Consider the following 27127-nt stretch of genomic DNA (forward strand, 5'->3'; position numbering starts at 1 on the left):
ATTTAAAGTAATAATTCTACTCTGTGACTGATCTTTTTCCTTTGAAATATCTTCCCACAGTTAAAAGACTCATTTTTGTTCCTCTCACATGTCTCTCTACCTGTAAGCAACAAACCCTTAAGACCACTTTAGCAGTCATATTAATCTACTCCAGAGTGACTATGTTCACTAGCACATTGCTAAGACTGTGAAGATCCCTCTAAAAAAAGGGAGCAGGGAGAAGAAACTCACAGTATTGACACTGTGCAATTTTATTTAATGTTCAGAGAGTTAAATGAATAGTAATATATCTAAGTATTAAGGCACACAGTAGTAGACAATGAGGTGGTGAAACTGTTGACACTCACTAGGTGGCAATTGAAAGGGTAAGTGGAATTCTCTTCCCTACGTTTAAGCATCAGGAGGCAGAGGCAGCTCCCACCTCTGTTGCAGACAGCTGAGGTCAGCAAGGGTGACTATCCTGTCATTAACTTTGTGCTTGCAGGGTGCTGCCTAAGGTGCCCCTTGCCTCCATCCCAGGGTTTCCCTCTTGATTGGCATGCAGGGATCACCAGCGGTTTTGCCTAAGCAACTGCTTCACCATCCACTGCTCAACTAATAATTTATTTAACTTTTAACACATGGAACGGTTGTTTTGCCTAATTGTACTTGTATGAGTTCAGGGGTACCCCACCTTCTTAAAGCCCCCAGATGAAGGCCAGATCTACACCAAGCAGGATATGACACTTTGAAAACGGTTTGAAAACTGTCTATGGAGTGTGTCTTGGGCCCAACAGTTGCCCCTACTGTTATAAACCATTTTAAAGCAGTCGTGTAGATCCTGCCACAGAAACAGGCACCATGAGAGGAATGGTAGAAGACAATGAAAGACTGGTTGGGGAGAAGAACTATTTGGGAAGAAGCAGTCTTCTCACAGCCAGCCTGTTACGTTTAGCCTTCTCATAAGCAATAATTGCCTATATGGGAGTAAGAAACCTGGCCTTCATCTTGACGGTTGTCGGGTTAGCAGCACGGGGGCAGCGTGAGGCCCTTGCATTGGTGCTCCTTGCAACCAACTACAGCAGAAGGAACGCAATTGTGGGCTTTCCTGAAGGCCCCGCCACTGCGCCTACCCAAGAGCACATGTTCAGGGGCACCTGGGAGCATCCGCACCCCCTCTCCCAAGGAGATATCTATCTATCTATCTATCTATCTATCTATCTATCTATCTATCTATCTGCCTACATTTTGTTCTTTTTGTTCTTTTATTTTTTATGCTGTAAATGCAAAGGGTCACATTTTCAGCTAAATGTGGAGGGAACAAGAGAGGAGGAATGGGGTGCTCCCTCCCTCTCAGAATATCTACCCCCTTTTAATTGTTGTTGTTGTTGTTGTTGTTGTTGTTGTTATTTAAAACAAAGGTCTGCAGAGGTGTGGAGGTGGTCCAGCGATTTTTCGGCTTGCTGGTCTACTGCCTTCCCTACTCAGCCGATGGCGACCAATCAGTGGTTGCCATAGGCTGTGGCATGCCTCGCAGCAGCTCTGTTGCAAGAGCGACAGATGGCAGATGCCATCGTCACCTCACTCCAAGCCCAAAAAGTCAGGTTAAGGGCTCGACTTTTTTAGAGCAGAGCTTTGGGGCTTCGGCCCTGGATTGCTTTGGAGTGGCAGCTGCGTCATATAGATCACCTGCCACCACTCCAAAGCTACCGCAGGGGAAAGCCCCAGTCTAGTGGTACCCCTGCACATGCACAAGTCAAGGAAGTCAAGAAGCAGGAAGGTTGTAAATAAAGGGCGAAGAGAAGGAGAGGCTGAGAAGAAAAGAACAGAAGCTACATAGGGGAAGCAACAGTGTATGGACTATCCTCTGGCTGAAGTCAAAAAGGCATCTCTAAGGCTTGCCCCCTCTGCCTTCCTCACAATGCTTTATAAAGCACTTTGATAACATGGTTTCCTTGGATGTTTTCCTTAATTTACAGAATACTGCCAGGCAAGAATCCTCCTGGTTCCTGTGGGAAAGGTAGATGGTGCTTAGCCTTAGCAAAACTATTCTTAATTTATTTATTTATTTATTTATTTATTACATTTTTATACCGCCCAATAGCCGAAGCTCTCTGGGTGGTTCACAAAAATCTCTCTGGGCGGTTCACAAAAGCCTGACCCATAACTTGCTGAAGGCAGTTGGCCAAGCTGATAATTTTCTCCTTCTCGCTCTAAATGTTGTAACCAATCAACATGTTCAAAAGAAGTATGTTGTGCACTCCTTCTAAAACACTGGAACCGCTTAGGGATTTTTAAAAAAGAAATATTAAGTGGTTTATTTACTTTTTCATAAATAAGTAAATCAACAGTGCCATATCAGAATGCCAGGGGTAGTGTGTGTTAGCAGAAGTGGTTGAATAAAACAGACTGAATCCAGCATGTGAAGGGCTTGGCAAACTTCACTAAATCATAATGGGATAATCCCCTGGCTAAGCAGCCAAAAGTATAAAACAGCAGAGTGAATCAGGCCAGGCTTTAACAGGATCAAATCATCACAGCTACTACTAAAAACACGTGGTAAACACGCTTGTTGTCTAATACACAAGACACCCAGGCTAAAAGAAAATGTACTTGACTCCACCCAAACCCTGTGAACATTGTTTGCACCTAAGATCCGTTAATTAGCGCTGCTTCCTGTGTGGATCTTGTATTGTGCCTACTAATTTCTTTCAAAACCTTGTAGGTTGTACATTTATAGGGAGTGATCCTCTGCAATCAGTATTGAAACAGGACATGCACAGCAAGGAGAGGCTAGGCTCTAATTTTTCCATCTATCATAGGATAGGATTCCAACATGTAATCTTCCACCTGCAATGTGGAATGGTACAGTCCAGGAAGTGTTGTACCACATTATGTTTCCGAATCTATAGACCTGTTTTTACAGGGCAGCACTAAACAGCATGAATCATGTGAAAATATTTGAACTTTGATCTTCACAGGGAAATGGAACGTTGAGGGAGTAAATCAGAACTTCAATTTCATGCTAAGGTCTTTTACAGTAACAGTAATCCTTTGTAAACAGCACTTCCCAATAGGTGGCACTGTGTACTTTTTTTCTTGCTACCATTATTTGGCTGCTGCAGCTGCAAATCTGTCTACTCTTACCTATTTAAAAAAATAATCAAAGATTGTTTTCCATTTGTGGTATATTGTTTTATTTTCCCATTAGCAGATGCACAGTCAAACTGCTGATGAAGTTAAAAGTCCCTTGATTGCTCAAGTACTTTTTTTTTAAAAAAGTCATGTGTTAGGCTCCCATCTGTCTGAGTTCTGAAGCCTTTAAGCTTTGCTTTGTAAATATGTCCATTATATATTCCAGTGACAGAATGATTAAAGTGACTGACCTGCACTGAAAATTGAAATCAGGAAAGAAATATGAAATATCATATCCTGATTCCATTATTATATGATTACAAATACTGTGCATTGGAAATTACTACAAACTAGTAAAATGCTGCCACTATGATGAATTATTATTATTATTATTATTATTATTATTATTATTTATTTATATAGCACCATCAATGTACATGGTGCTGTACAGATAACACAGTAAATAGCAAGACCCTGCCGCATAGGCTTACAATCTAATAAGTTGTAGTAAACAATAAAGAGGGAAGGAGAATGCAAACAGGCACAGGGAAGTGTAAACGGGCACCGGGTAGGGTGAAGCTAACAGTATAGAGTCAGAACAAACTCAATATTTGAAGGCTATAGGGAAAAGAAAAGTTTTTAGCTGAGTTTTAAAAGCAGTGATTGAGTTTGTAGTTCTCAAGTGTTCTGGAAGAGCGTTCCAGGCGTGAGGGGCAGCAGAAGAAAAAGGACGGAGCCGAGTAAGGGAAGTGGAGGTCCTTGGGCAGGCGAGAAGCATGGCATCAGAGGAGCGGAGAGCACGAGCGGGGCGATAGTGTGAGATGTGCATGTGTGGAGGACTTGAAGTCTGCATGCGCCCTCTGTGTACCTTTGCACGTTTCACCCTCTCCCATTGCAGGATCCACCCACCCCCTGTTGGATGTGGAGGGCATACTTACTGTCCCCGTGTACAGCACTTTATTTTTCTCCATAGAGTGAATGGCAACCTTTCATGGAATGGAAGAAAATGAGGTGATGCACTAAGAAATCCAATTTGGATGGCATTTAAACCTACTCTCTGCTCATGTTTATCTCAGAAACTAAGAATCAGAGCCAATTTCTCTCTGTGTTGTCCAGGCCTTGGTTCTGCTCTGTAGTCGCTTTGACAAAGTAGGAACGTATGTGTGTGTGTGTGTGTGTGTGTGTGTGTGTGTGTATGTTTGTTGGTTGTACACGCTAAGATATAGTTCATCTTCATGCCCACTTTGCAGTCCCACATTGGGAATTGTGCATGCGAAGCAAGAACATGGCAAGAATTCTTTAGAGCCTTCGAATGAGCAGAAGGAGCGGTCCTCCCCCCTCATGATTTTACCTGCCACTCTTCAGGGAGGAAAGGGATGGTGATGGTGCACCAGGGCTCCCAGACACATATGCATGCGTTTTAAAATGCATTTTATGTGCTTGCTATAAGAAACATTGGTAAGAATAATTCAGCCACCACTTCTGTAGTCTAAATAATGACTCAGTGTTTTCTGAAGTAGGAATATGCAGGCTGCCAGGAATGGGTTTGTCTGATGATACTTTTTAAAGGCATGACTGCAGTGCATACCAATAAATCTTCAGGAGCGTGTAAACATTACAATACATAGAAAGGGCATACACATTTCCCGATTAAAATATGATCAGCAAAATTCCAGAAGCCATTGGGAAGAATGAACAAATGAGCTGGAAAAAGGGTATATGTGTCTTTTCCAACAGAATGATCGCAGGCAAGGATATGCAGTCAATTCAGATGTTAAAGGAGTAACGCCTAAAACAGTCTTCATTTCTTATTCAGCTGTGCACAAGCACTGTACAGGTAGATTGTATGGGACTTACTGCTTATGGACAATCCTAGTGTCAATAATAAATGTGCAGATCCCATATGGTTTTCATGACCAGATTGTCATTTAGTTTGCATTTTGAAAAGAACTTATCAAATGAACACTTCATGAATCAATATGCAATTCTTTCCCATATCTTTCAATATTTGCACTTCTCAGAACTTTATGATGCAGTTTTCCAATCAAAAATAGCTTTAAAAAATGTCTGTAGGGGAGAGTGCACACACAAATGCACATATTTGTGTGTGTGTGTGTGTGTGTGTGTGAGAGAGAGAGAGAGAGAGAGAGAGAGAGAGAATTATATAAGGAAGTAATAATTGCAACAAATTATTAGGCAAAATTGCCAACAAAAATGTGTATACATGAGAATAAATTGTGCATGGAAATACATATGAATTTTCATGTAAAATTATTGTTGTTGTTGTTGTTTTAAAAAAGTTGCAAATTGATGTGGAAATGGGATGGAATGAACTGAGGAGTGAAAAAAAATCAGAAACTGAGAGCAACCAAAATGGACAGCTTTATCTATCCCTACTTGCCATAGCAGACAGAAGTATTATTTAATGTATGCTACATTTTACTGTAGCTGAAATTACGTTGTTTTGGAATTTGCAAGTGGATCTGGACTTGAGCTCACTTGAGATCCAGTCGCACTGGAGGAAGAGAGATTTTCACTGATTTCTCAGTGTGTGCTCTTTGAAAAGCCATTAAAAGTGATGCTGAAGGCTGCAGTGGAGAAAGAGGAATCAGTGAAAATCACTACTTCCCTTTCCTCCAGCACAAAGCCACCACTGAATCTTGATTCCCTCTGTGAATTGAAGGAGTCCTTCCATCTGCAGAGGGACAAGTCTAGGTCCAACTCTTGCCATTTATCCTGTTGTTTGGACTCACACATGGTGATTTACTCCCCCCCCCCCCGCAAATTCACTTTGAACACAATCTTATGCATATTTAGACAGAAAAAACTCCTACAGTTCCCAGCATTCCCCAGCCGGTATGGTGGGAGTGGGGAAATGTTGACTGGGGAGTACCGAGAGTTAAAGGACTTTTTTCTGTCTAAACATGTGCAGGATTGCACCTTTAAAAGTATTTTAGGCCACGTTTATGGATGGATCTCTCTCTTTAAAGGTAGAATTTACAGAGAGGTTCCTCTCTGTTTTTCATGCATACCTAGGTTTTAATGAATAAATAAAAATAAATAAATAGATTCTGGCAAAAATATGCTGCTCCTTGACACATAAACATAGTGTTTAAATTCACAAATATGATTTGTGACACTGGATCTAATTCTGTGACACCATTAGGGGGAAATAAAATGTAAGGTGGTTTCTAGACTACTAATTATTTTGGAGGATGTGTCAGAAGAGGTCATTGTAATCACAACTGAAGAGAATCCCAATAATCTGTATCTCACCGAATGTTTATTTTAAGCAGTATAGATATTTGTGTGAAATGCAATTGTGCCTCCCAATGAAATAGCATCCATCAGTGGAGTGAATCGCCCTTCCCCTTTTAAGCCCCCTGCCCCCCCCAGTCTGCTCTGGAGGGTTGGGGGATTCTCCAGAGCAGATGGGGGAAAGGGGTACAGGACTGAAGAGATGGCAGGAAAGTTCTGTTGTGATAATAGACATTTGGTTGTGCAATGTTGGATGTCACCTATTTAATGAAAAGTGCCTCTGGTTATTCAAGAGATACGGTTTTAACTTGGCACTATGTCTTAATATGACTTTATTAAATGTACTTTTTATTTACCAGAAATAATCATAGTGAATATGCATATTAATGTCTTCTGCAATTTTGCTAATTAGGTTATAAAACTAACCTATTCTTGTCTAACAGTCTCATAATCTATTCCATACCTCTTCTGTTTAACAATTGCAGATCCTGCCCACAACAGTTGCCCAGATCCTGGTACGCCTCATTATGGAATACAGAACAGTTCTAGAGGCTATGAGGTAATAATCTTTTTGCAACATGGGACTCTGTTTAATTCTGCTGTTATAGTATGAATATATGACCCTGTTCAGATGACACACTAAGCCATGGTGGTGAAGAATTATGGCTTAGCGTGTCACGTGAACCATTCCTAACCATGGTGGCTACATAACCATGGTTTAAAGATGCTCACAAAACCTAGGTTTTGTGTTGGGTTTATTTCAGCATTTGAAAGCTTACGCATTTTGGAATTTTCCACCGTTTGCAAGACGGCTTCTCCATTAATTTCACTGGAGGGTTCATATGTGAAGCCTTTGTACAGCTCTCACAAGGCTGATAATGTGAACAAAAGCTTTCTTTTCCAAGTAAAGAGGGGAAAACATCTCAGTTTGCACGATAGCCGTAAGAATAACAAGAGCATGGTCCAGAATGGTTACTGTTCAATTAACATTTGTGATCTTTATGTGGGGGTCCCAAGAGATAATTTGTCAAGTGATTTCATTTAACTGGTGCATTACAATGAATTTCAAGCACAAATATTGAAGTTAAAATTATTATGCATATTGGTCAGTGTCCTGCTTGTTTGTGTGCTCTCCATATAATCCCTCAATTATGTATAAGTCATTAACTTGAAAGTCTATCCTAAGAGCAATTGAGAAATTGTTACAAAAGTACATAAACAGCACAACTGAGTTATCATTATGCTGACTTATGAATATATCAGGTTCTACCTCAGGAAAAAAAAATCACAAAGGTTTTGAGGTAATTAAGAAGTAAGTAATTCAATGTGTTTCTTCTGGAGGGTTTGTCTCCCATCACAGCTTCTATCTGCCTTTCGCATCTCTATAATATCTAATCACTTCCTAAACGTTAAAAATACAGAAATTATCTCTTTTCTCTTAACCCATTGTTCTGCTGATATACAATTGGGAAGAAGTATCTGACAGACCAACATTTTGCCATGGTTTGCTGTACAATTTTCTTACTAGTGGAAATGAATGTTGAAATTGTACAACACCTGAAGAATTTGTTTTGTAGATGTCTTATAAAGACAATAAATAAATAATGTCTATGAATACATATAAAAGGACACGTTTTCAAGTGTAACTGTTGCTCTGTCTCTATAGCGGAAAGAAAATTTTTGTCACCAGTTTTTTTTCCCCCCTGAGCCAGGAGAAAAATATTTCTTGAGGGAAACATTTTTAACTATAGTTGAAGCGTAAGAAAAACACAAATGGCTTTAACATTGACAGGTAAAATGTATATTTCTTTTAAAAAGAGTGTTGATGCTGGTGGATACAGTGAACTCGTTTCTCATGTATGATGATTAGCTTCTTACATGTGATGGACTATTTATTTGAAATGTCAGCTATATGTCTTTTATCACAAAGCGTTTTCACTTAACACAGACAAATGGAAGCAAAGTCATATGTGTTAAGAATACCCAGGTTCTTGGAAACTGGTTATATGAATTCACCCTATAGAAATTCAAAATAGAAGGAAATCTCCAAAGTGATATTTCACTGTAGTGGCCAAGACATGAAACTGCTGGGTTCCATTGTTTTTCCTTCCTTAAATTTTATTTTTAACTTTTTAGGTTGGGAGCAAAGTCTTTTTCAGATGTAGGAAGGGTTATCATATACAGGGTTCTACTACACGCACATGTCTTGCAAATTTAACATGGAGCGGCATACAGCCTGAATGCATTCGTAAGTAAAGATACTCAGTTTTATATCTTTGTTTAATAAAAACAGGATGATAAATCAATGCTCTCTCTCTCTCTCTCTCTCTCTCTCTCTCTCTCTCTCTCCCACACACACACACACACACCATAAGGATACAACCCAGAAACAGGATTTGCTCATGTGATCAAAGCAACTGTGGAGTATTCTGGCTCAGAACTGTTTCCATACATTTATTTCCTCACATATACAGCCCTGTAATGTGAGTTACCATTGGAGGTTTCAAATGAAGGCAGGAGTCCTTGTTTGAAAGCACTATCATGTGACCACTGCCTCCCAAACCCCTCAGCCCTGTGTGGGGTGAGAAGGATGGTTTAAGTTATAATTTCGCAGGATACGGGACCCTTCCAAAATTGCGTTAATCTGTGTGTTTATCTGAGTTTTTCGGAATTACCCATACTTGTGAAATGAAACCAGTGCATTCAGAAATCTCCCATTGCTCTGTTATTTCTGATTTTTTTACAAGGCACTGTATACGCACTGCTTGCTTCCACTTCCAGTTCCTTCAGTTTGCTTGTGTTTTCCCCCCATTCTTTGACATTATTGATGCACAAGTGCACATTGATAAACAATGATAAAACATTGAAAAAGTAATATTGTTGTGGTTGTATGTGCGATTGCAACAAGGTTTTTCTGCATTCCAAGAATTTTAGTTGATGTGACTCTGCCTCTTGGCCCCAGGGATGGGTGTCCTCCAACCCTACCCCTATAGTCAATGCAGGAGTGTAGGGTAATCATGCCAGGCAGTGTGTGAAATGCTTGAGGATCAATACATTTAGGTTTCTTTGACAGTTAGAAGACATCAGAGTGCATATTCAGTAAAATACATTGATGTGAAACAAAAGTGACCTTAGGTTCTTATCTCATTTCGAATTAACTTTGAGATGTCATAAATGAACAGAGCACAAAGGAGAAGAGAAGTGTAGTTTCAGTGGCTTCTGTAGTCAGTGTAGCATAATAAAAACCTTTCTATGGAACCTTTATTTTGTAGAGGTTTATAATGAATTTATTTAGCAGAGAAATCACTCTGCAATTTTCAAGGTTCTTTGAGTCACCGAAATAGAAGTGATGCTTAGAGTGAAGACAGCTCAGTAATTCATAGTACTGATCACTGCCTAATTTGCCATGGCATGTGCTTTGGTTTTCTTCTTTTTCTTAGTTACCCTCCTAATATTTTTCAGCGTGTAGTGTGGAGGAAAAAAGTATGCTGAATACCTTTCATTCCTTCTTTTTCACGGTTCTCTCTTACATTGCTTCTTTGTCCATAATATGCACATCAACACAGAAACAGTATGTTCAAAGCATGAAACCGTTTTCTTTAGAGTAATAAAATGTCAATTGCTTATTCTGGATATAGCCTAATTTCTACTTTTTTTTTACTCCCCGTACCCCCAAATCCCTTTAAACTCTTTCAGCTCATGCATGCAGACAGCCAGAGACACCAGCAAATGTGGATGTCAAAGCGATAGATCTACCTACCTTAGGCTACACTTTGGTGTATACGTGTCAGCCAGGATTTTTTCTTGCTGGTGGATCAGAACACCGGACATGTAAGCCTGATATGAAATGGACGGGAAAATCACCTGTTTGTAAAAGTAAGTGACTGATAGAATTAATGGTTCAGTGTTCTTCCACTTGCTAATGTTTAAACCTAACAGACCTCCTGTGTATCAAAGTGATCCATTATTCCTTTCCTAAGTACACAGACACAGAATGATGAAAACAACAAACAAGCAAACAACTCATCACAGTGATGTGCTATTTTGAAGACTGAAGACAACATATGTTTCTTCTTTGAGCTGTGCTGCACAGATTACATGTATGGGTGCTCAGCACTAGGCCGGACCACCTGTTGGGAAACTTTGGTAAAGCAATGTCATGAGTTGTTGAGAGCTTGCACTGATTAACTGCTAAAGAGGGCCATTCCCTCTTCCTTTCTTTTGCACCCTCTGGGACAATGATTGGTGAAACCCTGTGTCACTCAGGCTCCTTCACATTGGGGCTGGGGGAGTGTCACATTGAGGGGGGGGGGAAGGAGGAACAAGATGAAAGAGAGAGAAACTGATTAGCTGGGCTGAGAAATCAAAGGCAAGCCATCCTGCAATGATGGAGAGATGGCTTAGTTTACAAATATGGTGGGAGGTGAGGTGAGCTCTTCCTAAGTGGCTTTGCTTTTCCTGTCTCTTTCCCGGCCACATGTATCTCCAGTCTTCTCTTTGGCTGGAATAATGTTTCCAGGAACACACCCACAGCAGACACAGCAGCAAGAGGTTGTCTTTGTCCTGCTATTTAGCTCATGGTGCTGGCAGTAGCATATTTAGTCCTTTTTCCTGTTTGGACTATGGCTGGGGTGTCTCTCTTATTATTATTATTCACCATGTTGCAAAGGTATCTTTGTTCCAGTGCAGGGCCATTGGCTGTGATAATCAAGCACACATATCTCTTTTCCTGATACCTGCTGTGGCCAGCAGGCAAAGAGTTCTGCTCACAAGACTCACAGCTATCAGCACCTCTGCAAAATAAAGCAGTGTCAGAAACCATACTGCGAGTGTAAGCCATGCTTCCTTCTTTCCTTTCTATTGATACTCTTGTCGTCAAGGTAGCAAGGAGGAGGTAATTTTAGCTACTATTCACAGCTGAAGAGAGGAACACAATGCAGCTGCTTTTTCTAACTCATTGACCCTACTGAGCTGGTCATGGGCTCTGAACCTGAGCACCTTGGAGGAGTTGCAGGCTAGGCAGTTGGAGCAATGATCTTCTGCCACAGACACACCAATACCTATATCCTGACTTCAACCAAGGCACACTTCAAACACATTGTCCTATTGCTAGTGAGAATGACCACTGCACAGGTTATTAACCAGATGAAATTGGCAGGTCTTATGGGAGGATTCGGTCACCAAGCAGAATCCATTCTTAGCATTCTTGTAGGTGAAGCTAGTAACTTCCCTTCTGATGCCTCAACAATTCTGGACCAGGAAAGCTCAAAAGAGCATGCCTGCAGGTTGCGTCTACACATGCTCAACTTATCTGGGGAAGATTCTCGGAAGTCTGATCTTGATAGAAGCCGGCATACTGGAATCTTTTCTATTTCTATAGCTTTTCTATGAGAAGCAGTAATGGGCAACAATGCTACTAGTTAGAAGGCTCTCTTCGACTTGGGCTAAATATCTGTTGCATCTAGTGAGGGAAACAGAAGGCCCAGGGAAATATCCTAGCCAACTCATTTAGAGTCCAAGAGTTTTGATTTTTTTTGACAAGGGAGAACCTTTTCTCAAACAGCTGACATATGAAAATTGTATGTGTTCCGTTGCTTTTCATCACCCTTGGACATTACTTACAGCTCAAATAGAGCTGTACAAAAGCCCCTTAAGGGTCCAGATAATTGTTCATTCCATAGGACACAGTTTATTGAATCAACCAATCAACCATTACAGACTGACATTTTATGGGTGAAAACTAGATGGAATTTCAAAAGAGCTATCAAAGGCACAGCAAAAAATGGACAGGCTTTACAAGTACAATAAAGGTGAAAACTAAAAAGATGTAGTCAGCGTAGTTGAATTTTTTTCCTGTAATGAGTATGCCAGCAATGGATAAGAACTCGGTTGATTTCTAGACATAAGTTTGTGATTCTGTGACCAGTTACCAACCAATTTCCCCCCAGTCTATTATGGAAATAAAACATTTCTTATTTTCTGCAATATGTACAATCTATCTGTGTATTTTCTTCTCCCAGAGCTTATGGGTGGGTTGTGGAATGGGTGTCTCTCCCCCCACCCCTATGCAACTGGTGGCAATGTGATACCAGTGGAAAAATCTGGAAGGATGCAGCATTGAAAATGGGGGGGAAATGTTAAATACCGGGACATCTGATTAGATTACTTCTTCTCTCCTATTCCTTCTAGTGGACCAAATATGGTGTAACAATTATCAACTAAAATAAAGATTTCCCATTGAGCATCACTAATAGACAAGGGCCATGTAAAGCAAACAAACATTGGGACAACATTACACACAATTGTTACACACGGTATAGGAAGGTCCTTACCTTCCTATACTGTTATCTTCCAAAATAGGTTGTGCTTTGCTGTATTTCTAATTTAGACATAAGGTCAAGGTTCCGCATGGCTCCAGCTGTATTTAATAGGTGGGTATCCCCCTACCTCTAAAAGTATAAGTGGTGGCCTCTTAAATTGTGAAGCTAATCCTATAAACTTTGACCTTCTAAAATAATATAAACCTAATCCTTATGTGCTCAGGTTTCCTCAGGAATTTCTTATAGTCCAAGAAAGTGCGGTCTGTGACCTATGGTAGTAGGCCTGGTACTGGGCCCTTTGAAAAAGAGAAGTTGGCCTTGCATCCCTTCTCCTGCAGTTAACTTAGAACAGTTGTGGAAAGTATTCTGCTAATCTCCCAAGGGTTGATCATACACAAGTGTGACTATGTGTGAATGTGACCAGGCAGAAAAGAAATGAGTGGCTTGCTTGTAACTGTTTTTCAGCAGTCACTCAACAGTCCCGTCCACTTGGAGTGACTGCTGAAAAACATCCACTTGGAGACTGATGCTTAACAGATGGAGGAATCCAACGGTGCGAGGAACAATAGATAATTTTCAGCCTCCTTTTTCTCCATAGATGCATTTTGGGCTAAATTGGCTCACGGGTATGTCTAGCTCTCCCTTGGTGCAGGGCCCAAGAACAGAGAGGTCTTTACACCAACACGCCCCCTTTCCACCCTCCCTGTCCTCTTCCAAGATCACAGCAGAGACCTTGGAAAAGGGGCTACTGCAGAGATTTCTGCAGTGGCTGGGAGTGGAAAGGGGAATGATCCACTACTGAATTCATCCTTTGTGGTCAGAGCTCTGTGCAGCAGACAGAACTGCAGTGTCCTATGGCTCCCCATACACCATCTGAGAGCTGCAGGATTACTCTTTTATTTTAGTTATTGGTTATATTTTAACAGACCCAATAACAAGTGCTTTCTGGATGGGTTACAAAAGCTAAACTAATAAAATACAATTAAAAAGCTGACAGAATACAATGCAACACAACACAGGACTAAAAAAATATAAAACCAACCATGAAATCTAAAAATTAAACTCTAAAAGAATTCCCCTTAGGATCCCATCACTTATCAGTTGGGTGCCTGATGGACTTAGAACTGAAGAAGTAGTGGTCTTCCTTCTCCATCGTATACCCTGGCTTGCCTCAGGCTGCTGAAAGGTGATAGGAGCGGTGTCTCTGCAACTCTTGACACCATTGCTATAGTTTCCTATCAGGTCAAATGGACACTGCTTGCCTGACATATTAATGTCGTTTTGCGGGCCCCTCTCAGAGAAGAACTACAGGTACGTAACAGTGTTATACAGATCAACTAAAGCAACATTGGGTCTAAAGGGAAAGTGTGTCATAACTGTATAATTCTTAATCTCAGTTTGTGTTGCAAGTCTTAATGTTCCTCACGTGTGTCTTTTCAATGTTTAATGTACACATAGTGCTAACAAAGTAAATGTTTTTAATTACTGACGCAGGAACGCAGGGTAAAATAAATGTATGTTTTCGTTTTCATTTATATGAAAAGAATTTTCATATAAATCTCCATGTTTCTATGGTAAACAAGCTATATGTTTCTTTCTCAATATAAAAATCAACAGCACAAGTTAAAAAGATACTTAAGAACACCCCTGCTCAAAAATTGCCCTCAGGACTCTACTCCATAACATTACGTGATCCAACTAAGTTGGATGACATCCTCTACTCTTTGTCATTTAACACTGCATCTGTAACTGTGGCTTTTGTCTGAACATAAAGCCCCATTATAATGGTTTCCTTGGACAGTATTCCTACATGGCAGATATATTGATTCTGATGAAACAATTTGAGATAACATTTCAAGATTCATCCTTTTTTTTTTTTTTTTTTTACAGAAAAATCCTAAGCATACATAGCACAATCCAACAATCAAAATATGAGACCACTATTTTGACATTTCTTTTGTCTTGGTAAATCATATCTGGAAGATTTATTGTTACATTGACATATGTGGACTAATTCAGGACAGTATTTGAACTAGAGCAATTGGCTGAATAGGCTCTATGTTGACCTGCATGGCCTCATTGCAGTATGTCATATGTCATTTTCACTAACCCAGGCTAGGCTTCCACTAACCCCTTACTTGAATTCTGCTGAACTACAAACAGCAGCATCATTTTGCTTCCATTATTTTAAACTCCATAAATAGGGACATGTCCTGTAGTTTGCAGTAACAAGATATGAGCTGTGGAGAACGTAAGAAGAGCACTGCACAAAACCCAGGGATAGTAGCACTCTTCATGCAAACCTGCTGTCAGATCATGACAGTGTAAGAGAGAGCCCAATTTGGTCTGCACTGTACTCCTATAGCAGTGTGCTCTTACTTAGTGAACTGGTTTAATCCAGTCCTGAAAGCAGAACTCATGCAATGGTGAGGCCTTGTAAACATCCCACAAAAAACATAGTATGGCAAAAAAGAATTAACCTTGCTGAATCTATTTAATGCAAGTAAAACATTGTATTGTAAATCGTACTTCAGCTAAGATAATGCACTGCAGAATAAGGGTTATAGCATGGATTGCCAACAGGACGTATCCATATGACACAGCTTGTGAAGCAGGTATTGGTGGGAGCAGGATGAAAGCAGTGGGCACAGAACCTATGCTGCATGGTCATCTTCCCCACCCCGCTTTGCACTATAATCCTAAACACACTTAATAGGGGATAAGCTCATTGGATGTAGTGGAACTTCTGTTTAAGTATGCATAGTAACTTCTGTTACTAGCTTAGTGACAAAACTGCCCCAAGACATGGGGATTGCATATATACTGCTATACACCCATGATTGACAGTCATTATATAACACAATTGCCAAAGGTTTTAGCCACCAGTAGCATGCATTGTGAAATATTATATTTGTTCCGGCAATTTCTGGTTTATAATTGTACCATTAGCTCAATATAATCTAATTGTAGGTTTCAAGTGTGTAGATAGATAGATAAATATTGTGGACATATAGGTACACTATCTTCTTCACTAATATAAGGCTCTCTGTTACAGCACTGTGATTGATATAAAATGAATACTTTTTTTTTTAGAAATGAGAACAGTAATTATTTCTGCAATCAGCAAGCTTGCCACAACACAAATGGACTCCCAAGAGATTTTTTCTTTCTTTTTGATGAGTGTGTAGAATTATACCTGCTTGAATATGCAATGTAGATTTTAGTTATTCTTGCTAAATGGTAGGGGTATTGGAGAACACACAATTGCCTCAATCAATCAGTATGTATCAACATTCTATACAGAAAAAAAGTATGTTAATAAAAAAATGATAATTTGTCTTTTTACTTGTAGGTAAAGGAGTGAGAGAAGTAAATGAAACAATAACTAAAACTCCAGGTTTGTATCCGAGAACAGTTTTAGAACTAAATACATTAAATTCCTCTCTTGCTCAGTATTTCTCATACAGTAAAATTATTTCTAGTTTTAAGTGAATCATTTCATTACCAATGTTAAAACAAACAATGTCACAAAACAACTGGCATATAAAACCTGTGGTCTGAAATTGGTCACAAAACGGCACCTTTAAAATAAAGTAGACATTAATACAGGGCACTCTTTTGTGGCATTATCTCATTATTGCGGCCTAGTTTGCACAGAGGTAGTAAATGGGTATCTGAGGCCTGTACTATTTCTGGCTGCAGGTCAGGATTCATATGACTGAATGCTCTATACATAGAAAACGAGGGATTCTAACCCTTGGCATGTTAGTTTTCTGTGTGGAGGGAATGTTCAAACAAATATATGTGTACATACATACATAATATTTATACATATTCATTCACACCCACATATACACATGTAGTCATATGAATCCTGACCTACAATCTGAGGTAATACAGCCAATACATAGGCTTTACCACCTCAGTGATAATTAGGACTATATGAAAAGGGTAATTTTCTTTATTATTGCAGATAGAAGCTGGATAAATTTTCTTTATATCAGGCAGTGTACTATAATGGAGAGCCTTATAATGAAAGTAGATTTTAATTACACCCTGATTTCAGTTAAAATCTGTTTTGTTTTCATGCTCTAGCTGACCATTTGAACTTGAATTTCAAAGTTCATTTCCATGTCACAGATTTAGTATATAAAACAGTTTGGGGGCCATTTCACGCATTTCATAAACTAGAAATGTAAATTTGGATGTGACTAACCACATATTGGCACACACATGTAAAATGTAGGTGCACATTGGGAACCTGTGATTGACTGCACCATCCTGTTGAGTGTATACATATTTCATAATGGAAACCCCAGATTTTAATCAGTATGAAATGAGTCCCACAATAAACATTTTTCATTCAGATTGTCATTGCTGTCATGGGGTTGGATCCAAAAACCCTTCTGCATTCATAAGGTATCTTCCACTTATGGAAGGACTGTTATACAACTTGTGCTGGAGCATTGCATGAAAGCAGTTAAACAAAACCCAGACTTGTTGTTCTGCTTGTACAAGAACCTACTTACCTATTTACTTTTCTACCTACCTATTATAGCACTGTGTGAACTGTGTGTACAAGTATTTGCCGAACAGTGCTGGAAGTAGAAGCCATTTTCCTTTCACTCCCAATTTCTGGGATTCAACCTGTCTTCTGGTACAGTTCCCTTGGCATTATATTTCCTCTCCCCCTCTAGCTTACCATGCTATAACTGAAATTTATACTGGTGGCTAGAGGAAGAGTGGCTTCAATTTGCTCAAAGCATATTTATGCATTTCCCAAAAAAGATGTGTCATTTCTGAGCAATTTATGCTTGGAAATGAGAAGTTGATATAAGAGTTAAGCACTGCCTTCTTGATGATCAGGCTGCCCAATATATCTGATGATACTTTTGACTGGATTACTTTGTCTATGCCTCTGTCTGTACATTCGGCTGGGGGCAGAACTGCAATAGGGTGGTAGAAGAGTAGTTGTTGCTCTTCTCTTCTACTATGCAGCTATCCTGCAATGAGAACTAGTCTTCATATGATTACACAGAAACCTGGTTCAACTCGCTGTTCATGCCAACGGCTGTTTGTGCAGTGAGTGAGAAATCTTATGCCATTCCTGCACTGCACCATTTCAGTGGCTTCCTGGTTGACTACATTGATATAGTGAGAAAAAAGGTGCACTGTATCAGATTGTACAAGATTTTAATAATTCAGCCTGAGCAAATTCTTTGTCGGTCCTCATTAATAAATGGTCATCAGCCAGACTGCCATAGTTTCTTTTTCTCACTATATAAATATAGTAAAATGGGTAGGGGTGGGAACAATTGTGCATTTTGTGCAGTCAATTGTGCAGTCTTTGCAAAGTCTCTTCAGTGTTGAATGTGTAGTATGTCTTTTTATTCTACAAAAGAGGCAGTAAGCCTCCGTATACCAGTTGGTGGAGAACATGGGTGGAGGGTGCTATTTCACTAGAGTCCTGCTCATTGGTTACTGGTCAACAGCTGGTTGGCCACTGTGTGCTGGACTAAATGGAGTCTTGGTCTGATCCAGCATGGATCCTTTTATGTTCTTATATTTTATTTATTTATTATATTTATATACCTCCCCATAGCCGAAGCTCTCTGGGCAGTTTACAAAAGTTTAAAACAGTAAACATTAAAAAAAAGTAATAATCTACTTGAAAAGTCTGATTTCTGTTTCTCTTAACTGCCAACAAATTTGTTATCTGTGATCATATATCAGCTGATTTGAGATGCAACCCATTTTTAGTTACAGTCCATTGATACCCTTTCTCTCCCAGAAGATTTGCTATCACCTTTGTCATGCTGCATATGCAGCATTTATCAGGCCTTCGCATCTCCATAGCCCAATTGCGTAGAGCACTGTAACCCCATTCAGCTGAACATGGTTACAATTTCAGATCTTTCCTGCCAAAGCAGGGAGATCAGGGCTGGAGAGGGTACAGTTGGAAAATGTGTCCCTGTGTCCTCTCATACTTACAATTTTTGAATGCCTTCTTAGGATGCCAGCCAGCACAGAGTTGAGTTACTATACATATGGTTAAGGCCCATTGATACAATGGGATTTAAGAGTGCAACTGTGCACTACATTAGGTTAACAGAGAGTCTGCAAAGTCAGGTTCATCTATCAAGAAGTGGACAAGAATAATTAAACCAAGGAACTTCACGATAGATTTGTTTTGTGTGTGTGTTAATGTAGGGGTTTATGCAACAAAATTTGCTTATTATTTGGAAGAGAAGGAAATAGCTAGATAGACAGATAGGTCTATCAGAACATACATAATACCAAATTCTCAAAGCTAATCCCCTCTCTAGTTTCAGCCCATTACTCTTATACTCTGTTCCAGGAGTATTTCAATATCAGCGAATACAAATATTAGATTCCCGAAATTTGGTGATATCGCTGAAATTTTGTGTGATCTTCAGCTTTTCATGTGAACTTCACAAACTTCATATGAGGGGGTTTCAGCATCAGTATATATCTTGACAAGATTTTGGACTTTTCAAAATTTGATGGTCATCTCCTTCAGATAAGGAGAATTTAATTGTTGCTTTCTATTGTATGTTCATCATAAATTCCATTGAGAATAAAACTTTTCTGTGGATTTTTTTTAAAAGAATATGTTACAAGAGTGGTTACAGATTCGTATTTAATTTCATTAGCTATATACATTATGGATACTGGCTTTGATTTTGCCTTTCAAACCTTTTATCTGTTTTTTTTTATGATATGCCTTTATAGCCATATCATTTCCCAAAAACAATTGAATGTGAAAAAAAATGCCTTAATTTTATGAAACAGATTTCAGATAGGAAAATATAGTGGTTTTTTTTTTTTTTTGTATTTTCCATTAGTTTCTCAATATCGATGTAAAAAGTAGATTTTTAAAACTGCAGCATTCAACAATGTAGCCTTCAGCCTCAGGTTCAGCCATTTCCTTTGGATGACTGAAAAGTGGGAGGAAATAGCTCTTGTACAATACTATTGGTATTATCAGTTCTTTTCATAGCCTTTATGTGATTGTGCATGTTTTCTTGCACATTAATATATTACCAGTGTAGAATTATCAGAAGCCTGGCCATCTGTAGGAGTTTATTTCAATGCAAAGATGGGTTGGAACTCAAGGGCTATGCTTTTAGGTAACGAAGCACAATGTAGCTAATTCTACTTTTAAATTGGATGAACTTTTCATCTGCCGATGCAACTGTGGATTCTTGTAATCTAATGGGACAGGAATAATGTGTGTCGGGTAGAGGCTGGGAGTTCACATTCTGAGGAATGGGGCTCATACAGGTCAGCTATTGTGAAACACCTAGAGAATTTTGTTTTGAGATGTTTAATAAATGAAATAAATAAATGAAATAAATATTATTATTATTATTATTATTATTATTATTATTTATATAGTGCTTTATTACAAAGCTCTGTACATAAAATAAAGTAGATCAGCAGTTTACAATACAATATATACAATATTCCATTCAACTCTACTAAATATAAGTTTACAGCTGAAATATCACAAAAATATTCAACAATATAATACAAGAGATTTAACAATATACTAAACAACAATATCACAATAGTATTAAAAAATACTAAATATGAGTTTACAGCAAAACAAAACAGAACAGATAAGAAAAAATAACTTGGTTGGAATAGCATCTCTCCTTCTGAAGCAGCGCTTCCCAAACTTCAGTTCCAGCCTGGCTTTTAAAGTCTCCAGGTGTGTGTGGGGGTGGGGTGGGTGTAGGGAAGCAGATGGAATAGCTCACCCTTATTTATTTATTACATTTATATCCCACCTTTTTTCCTCCAAGAAACCCAAGGCAGCATACATAATCCTCCTCCACTCCATGTTTTCCTCACAACAACAACCCTGAGAGTTTGTGACTGGCCCAAAGTCACCCAGTAGATTTCCATGGCCGAGTGGGGACTAGAACCTGGATCTCCCGACTCCCAGTCCAACATGTTAGCCACTACACCACACTGGCTCTCCCTTGATAGTAGAGTGTCTGTCCCCCTAAAGCAGTGCTTCCTCCATATAATCTTCCTCCATATAATATTACATAGAAATTACTAGAATGTCAGGTTTTGGGGGCTTCACCCCCACCGCACTTCCCCCAATCTTTCCCCACCCCCACTTCCCTCAATGAGGGAGTCCTGTCTTAGGGCTGTGATACTCCCAGGCATAAGGGCATACCATAGGCGATAACTATGCCAAAGCACTAGTGTTGTTTTTCCGTGGGCTATATTATCATGCAAAATTGGGAGTGAATTTGAGCAGCCAAGGAGCATCTTACTTATAGGACCACCTGATTCATTATAACCAACTTCTCTACCCCAGGCCTGCTCATTGGTAACCTACCAGAACCAGTAGAAGCCACCAGCCTTCATTTTGGACTGCTAGGTGTCATTCCCCTTTATCTTTCCTGTTTTTGTAATTTTAAGCAGGAAGCAGGAACAGGAAGAATACTTGATGCCTCAGGCAGAGTTGAGCTATGTTCAGCTTTGTAGGTCTGAAGTTATGCTTGTCACTCTTGACTCTTAAATTCTTGCAAACTGAGAAATGTACATGCACATTTCCTGAGCTTTATTTTCCCCGAGCTGTGTTCTCCCCGATTTATGCATGTGTACTGGCGTGGGCTGGTCCATGAAGTCACGAAGAGTCGGAAGCGACTGAACCGAATAAACAACAAACAAATTACTGTGTGTACTGGGACCAACATACTGGGCCTGTTCAAAAGACACCTTAAACACTGCTGGTTAAGGCTTTTGGTTAAGCGGCAGAGTTTAAGGTGTCTTGTGCAATGCCTTTTGCTAAAACCTGCTCACTCACTAACCACGGTTGGATCATCTGCAGCAGGTTTAGTGACGCCTTAAAGTGTTGTGTGCGACAGCACGGCTTCTGGTTAGTGCTAACCCCAGAAAACTACAGTTTCACTAACCACAGAGCCTGAAGTGTTGTCTGAACAGGCCCACTATTTTCATACATTCCTAGTGTAGCCAATTCCCTACATTTGTCCTACAAAACTGTAAGTGTACTTGAGTGCAGAGAAACAGTGATATGAGAAGCAAACTACAGAATCCTTAGTTCATTTCAAAACACCTTCTGTATGACTTTACCTCAGTGGCTTCCACACTAGGGCTCTTAAGCACTGCTGTTCAGTGAGAATTAGCTTTTGCGAGCGGAGAAGGAAGTCCCAGAAATAAACACACAGACACCAGAGCTTGAGATTAAATAGGGCCTCTTAATTTACACACGGAGATTCTCCCCTCCATGGATCTGTGTGTGAATGTGCGGGAATCAAACTTATTTCTTCAGGCAACTAGCCTGCCCCACAGGGTGAGCCACAGCTGAAAACAGGGGTCGGGTGTGCTGGACCCCTTTTCAACTACATTTGCATGTTTTGTGAGACTGACCCACGTCATCGCAACTCAGGCTGCATAGCCGAGTAGATGAGACAAGAAGGTCCCCAAAGTCAAACCATATCCTGGCACGAAAGCTGTACAGCCCCCAAAGAGCAGGACCTCTGGATTGCCAATCACCATAAAGGTGCCAGAGTGCTCACCGTCCCTATCCTGACTTTCCAAAATTCCTGCACAACCCTGACATTTATAATTAACCTATTTATCTTCCACTTCTAAAGATTGGATTTAGTATGGAGTAGGTGAAAACCTGCACGTTACTGAATGACAGGGAAAATCCCTACTCAGCCTCTCTTGCAAAGAGAACTACTGGTTATTCCCATACTGGTTTATAGGGAGGGAGGCAGGGTGGGGCCGAAATTGAAAGAGGCCAATAGCCTCGTGGAGGCAAGCCTTTATACACTTGGCTCTGCCCCCCCTCCCCGGTGTCCTCCTATATTTCTGGCTCACCACCGCCCGCAAAAAACATCCTCTGCCCAAGCCGTACCGGCTGGGTGGTGATCGGACTTCTGCAATCAGCTAGAAATCGTATTAAAATACTTCTTCCACACATCACATTATAATGCTATATTATACAGCAAAGCTGTTCCTCTATAATGAGTGGGTAATTGGGCAGGGTTGCGGAAGGGGCTGCATCCCTGCTGCCACTAAATTTACCACTGTGGCAGCAAAAAAAGGCAGCGATTTTACTTGAAAACAAGGTGTGGTGCAGGGAAGACATGCCTTGATTGAAACCAGAATCACACTTCTGGGGTGTTTCTGGAAGCACAATTCCAAAATATTTTTTTCCTTTTTTTTTTTTTTTTTGCCACTGCCAGAGAAGCCAGCTTAGCCACCAAAAAAGAAAGAAAGAAAGAAAGAAAGAAAGAAAGAAAGAAAGAAAGAAAGAAAGAAAAGGCTAGCGGGTGTCACACGTGTCCTGTTGGCCACTTATTGCCCATCCCTGTTCTACAATGTTTACTGACAAAAGAGGCAAAGGTCTCCTACAGCATTAATTAGCTATTTCCTCCTTCTGCTTCCAATTCAGCACAGCTGAGGGGGGCTTAGAAATGAATTGCCCCTTAATTGTGTTTCTTGTGAGGGGCTTTTATTTCTAGAAAATACTAGAATGCTGTGATTGGGCAATGACATGCATTCTCTGTAGGGAGGATAGCAATTTTAGGGGGAAATATAATTTAGAAGCTACCCTTTTACAGTAAAAAAATCTGGCTAGCCTTGCTAGCAAAGGAGAAAGGAAAAGACTCCAGTGCTGAGTTATGGTAGGGCCTTTAATGTAGATTTCTACCATTGCTCAGCATTGGAGTCTTCTTTCTGCTTCAGCTATTGGAAGTGCTGGGTTCCCCATCCCCTTTTATCCCACATAGACCGCCTCATATTGGAGTTACAGATAAATCACTTGTGTGTCTTCCTTGAGCTTTCGTGAGCTCATTAGATGCATTTAGATTTGCAATCTGCCAAACCCTGATAGTTTGGGATGAGTAAATATATTATATTCTGCTATATTTTAAATGTAGCATCTGTGATCTGTTTTTGAGAGTGTGGCTTAGAATCAGACCATAAGAGGGGACATCAGAGTTCATCTAGTTCAACTCTTTGCTGATGCAGGAAATCTATGGCTACAGCATTCCTATTAGGTAGCCATCCAGCATCTACTTAAAATTATCCCAATGAAGAATTCACCATCTTGCAAGGCAGGCTAGTAGAATTGGCATAATTAAGAACATGGCAACGTTAACATTTGAACATGTACAAGAGACATCATTGTCACATTGTCACAGAAATATGGGGATTTCAAAACAGTTTAACTGTGAATAAAGGTTTAGGAATTAATTCAAGTCTTATCTCACTGAAATAAATGGGACTTAGCCATATGTAATGTTTGTCACGAGTGCAGACAAACTGCTGAGTTTGTTCTAAAAAACAGGAAGGAGTGCTTTTGTTAAATAAATATAAATTATAAAAATATTTACATAAATATAAATTGCATTATGATCAACCAACCATCTTAGCATTGTTTAGTACATGACTAAAATACCAATAATGTGTTAAGTGGTAACAAAGAAGATACTTCTTGTCTTGTGGAGAGCTGAACAAAGAGCCCCAAAACAATTTGCTCCGGATTTCAACTACTCATGCTACTGTAGGAAAAGTCACTATAAATCGAGACTCACCAGAAGTTCAAATACTCTGTGATCATGGATGTTATAAATATTTCAGAATAGCAAAGGTTGCAGAATAGCAAAAGTTATGGAACAGTGTGTAGGGATTCCACTAGTGAACTGAATAATGAACACACAAAGTAACGCCACATCCACTTGTAGTGTGTAGTGATTAACTTTTTTTGTTGTTCCTTTTTTCTTCAGTTCCTTCAGATGTATTTTTTATAAATTCATTGTGGAAAGGCTTTTACGAGCATCTAGGGAAAAGACAACCTGCAACTCTAACCGTTGACTGGTTCAATGCTACAAGCAGTAAAGTGAATGCCACACTGATTGAAGCATCCAACGCACAACTTAAACTATCAGGTGAGATCAGAAATTGAGCAGGAGCAATTAGATACGTTTAATTTTTAGGCTGGTTTCAGGAACATGCTCCCATCTGCTTCAATTGAAAAGTAGCATGCATACGGTGGCAGATGAGGACTATTATGCTATTAGAAATCCTGACTATGGGCTCATCTACACCAAGCAGGATATTCCACCATGAAAGTGGTATATAAAAGGCAGGAGCTACACTACTGCTTTATAGTGGTATTGAAGTGCACTGAAAACTGTGGGGGTTCATTGACGCATACCATATGCCACTTTCATATCGGTGGCTCTTGCTTTTTATATACCGCTTTCATAGTGGAATATCCTGCTTGGTGTAGATTAGCCCTATGTGTATTCTTGGAGGACACAATGAAATAATTAGGTTCCTTGCAGTTCAGTTTGATCATATATATATTTTTTAAAATATACAAAACAGTTCTTTTTTTATTACAGTTTTATAATCCTATTGTAAAAATTCAATGCTTTATCAATAATACTTCCTTGCAGCCCACTTAATCATATTGTAAAAATTCAATGCTTTATCAATAATACTTCCTTGCAGCCCACTTCTAACTTTGGGGCATTACCAACTTTTGTTGTTGTTGAGGGTAGGATAATATACAAGCAATGTTTGTGTGGCTTTGCTAATGTTGAAACTTTTTCTGTGCCAATATATTGCAATTTAAAGATAAACATTGGTATACTTGATGCCCACAAATGTATGTAATTGCAATATACTTCACAGTTACTTTTAACCACAATAAAAAAGTATTTTCCTTGACATGGGTTTATGATCCAATCTCTTTAAAAAAAATACTTTAAAAGTTCTGCATTTTTGCAAGTCAGTGTACAACTATGTCCTGTAGAACAATAAGTGTTTTATGGAAGCTGCAGTGTGTATATATCATGCAGAATCATTTCCAGACCCTGGAAAAGACATTAAAAGGGTTTGTCCATACTGATCTGGGCAGGTCAGGAGCTATTTCCCTGCTTTGGTAACATTTGAAGGCCAGAATGATCCAGGATGGGACAAGCTGATAATGTAATTATTAACCACATCAGTGCCTGTAGGTTGCACTGTGGTGAATGGCTTGTCCTTCATAGCTCCAGCATTAACCAAATTGTGTGGAGGCATGTCATGAAGGGATTGCCATGTTACTCAGGTAGCATATGAGCCATCTCAGCATCTTAATGAAACAATGAAACAGTATAATTTGCCTTTGTTTATTACTAAAATTCTGTGTATTTTATGGATTCTCCCATAAATGTTAAAAACTAGGTTGCTATGTTGATATAAAAATATCTAATTACACATACAATGATTATGAAAAATGAACTTTAATGAAAAGTTTTGTGTCGATTATAGAGATTATTAATACATCCTCCAGTCAAAAATATACAGTTGTGTAAACATGCTTCAAAATGTTCTTTGTAGGTGTTTACAAGAAAGAAGAAGCCCATTTGCTTTTGAAAGTCTATCAAGTTAAAAATCCTAGAGAGGGTTTTGCAAGCAAGCTTGAAAATGAAAAGTGGGCATTAGATGGATACGTAAGTAAAGAAGCACACTACTCTGAAAATGTTTACGTGGCTGAACTGCTATCCCCAGTTAGTTATATGGTTTTTTTCTAATACTTTTTTTATGACTGTGGTGGTATGCGTTATATAATGCATAAAACTCATCACTAGTCCCTTGATTCCATAAGAAAAATGTATCTTGCATACATCTGCCTTATTGCCTGTGTTATTGCTTTGTTCCCAAATAATGAGACACACAGCTTCTAAGGTGGAAGCTTTTATTGGGCCCACTTTCTCATGGGCTTTGGGATTGTAACAAACTGAAATACATGCTTCCCCACAATGCCTGAGAGCTAAGAATGGAGGGTAGGCATATTGAGTGTTATCTACTCCTGGGTACCACCAGCCCTATGTGTGAATGCTTTCATCTGAACATGTGGAAATTCAGACATTTGGTATGGATTTATGGAGACAGTCTTTTTTTATACAGCTCTTTTCATCACCCCTTAAAAGCGTTTAGAGCATGGATGAAATGTGAGAAACACCAGGTCCTATAGCTAGCCGAAAACCTAATCAACTTCAAAGTTCAAATGAAAAGGAGTAAATGTATGTACAGCATTATAAAGGATGGAAGAAACATGTGTCGGTGATAAAATAAAATCATGTTTTCACTAACTGAAATATGTAACATCTAAGGCAGACTTAGCAACTTACAAAATATCTTCGATATGCAAAACCAACATGTGTTTTGCATCCCAGAGAGAAGCAAAGAACATTGGAAAATTTACTCTTTTTATCTCTGGAGATTCACCGATGTGTGTGTATGTGTGTGTGTGTGTGAGAGAGAGAGAGAGATAGGGGGGTATCCCAAACTATCAGATGGAGAGTTAGTCCTCCTGGGAACCCCCTGGGTTCATCATATACACAAGGATAGCAATGCTTAGCACACAA

At 39.4% G+C, this 27127-nt stretch overlaps 1 protein-coding gene across 1 annotated transcript in view; it reads left to right on the forward strand.

The window, feature by feature from the left end:
* Positions 1–27127, forward strand: part of CSMD1 (CUB and Sushi multiple domains 1) — a 1175554-nt gene that overhangs the window by 1141407 nt on the left and 7020 nt on the right. The window contains exons 62-67 of the mRNA XM_063125095.1: positions 6858–6931; positions 8509–8620; positions 10069–10248; positions 16045–16089; positions 24494–24655; positions 26097–26209. Coding sequence (XP_062981165.1) covers positions 6858–6931; positions 8509–8620; positions 10069–10248; positions 16045–16089; positions 24494–24655; positions 26097–26209 — 686 coding nt within the window. The remainder of the gene's footprint in view (positions 1–6857; positions 6932–8508; positions 8621–10068; positions 10249–16044; positions 16090–24493; positions 24656–26096; positions 26210–27127) is intronic.

Source organism: Elgaria multicarinata, chromosome 4, assembly GCF_023053635.1.
Source record: "Elgaria multicarinata webbii isolate HBS135686 ecotype San Diego chromosome 4, rElgMul1.1.pri, whole genome shotgun sequence".
In the NCBI taxonomy this organism is placed as follows: Eukaryota; Metazoa; Chordata; class Lepidosauria; order Squamata; family Anguidae; genus Elgaria; species Elgaria multicarinata.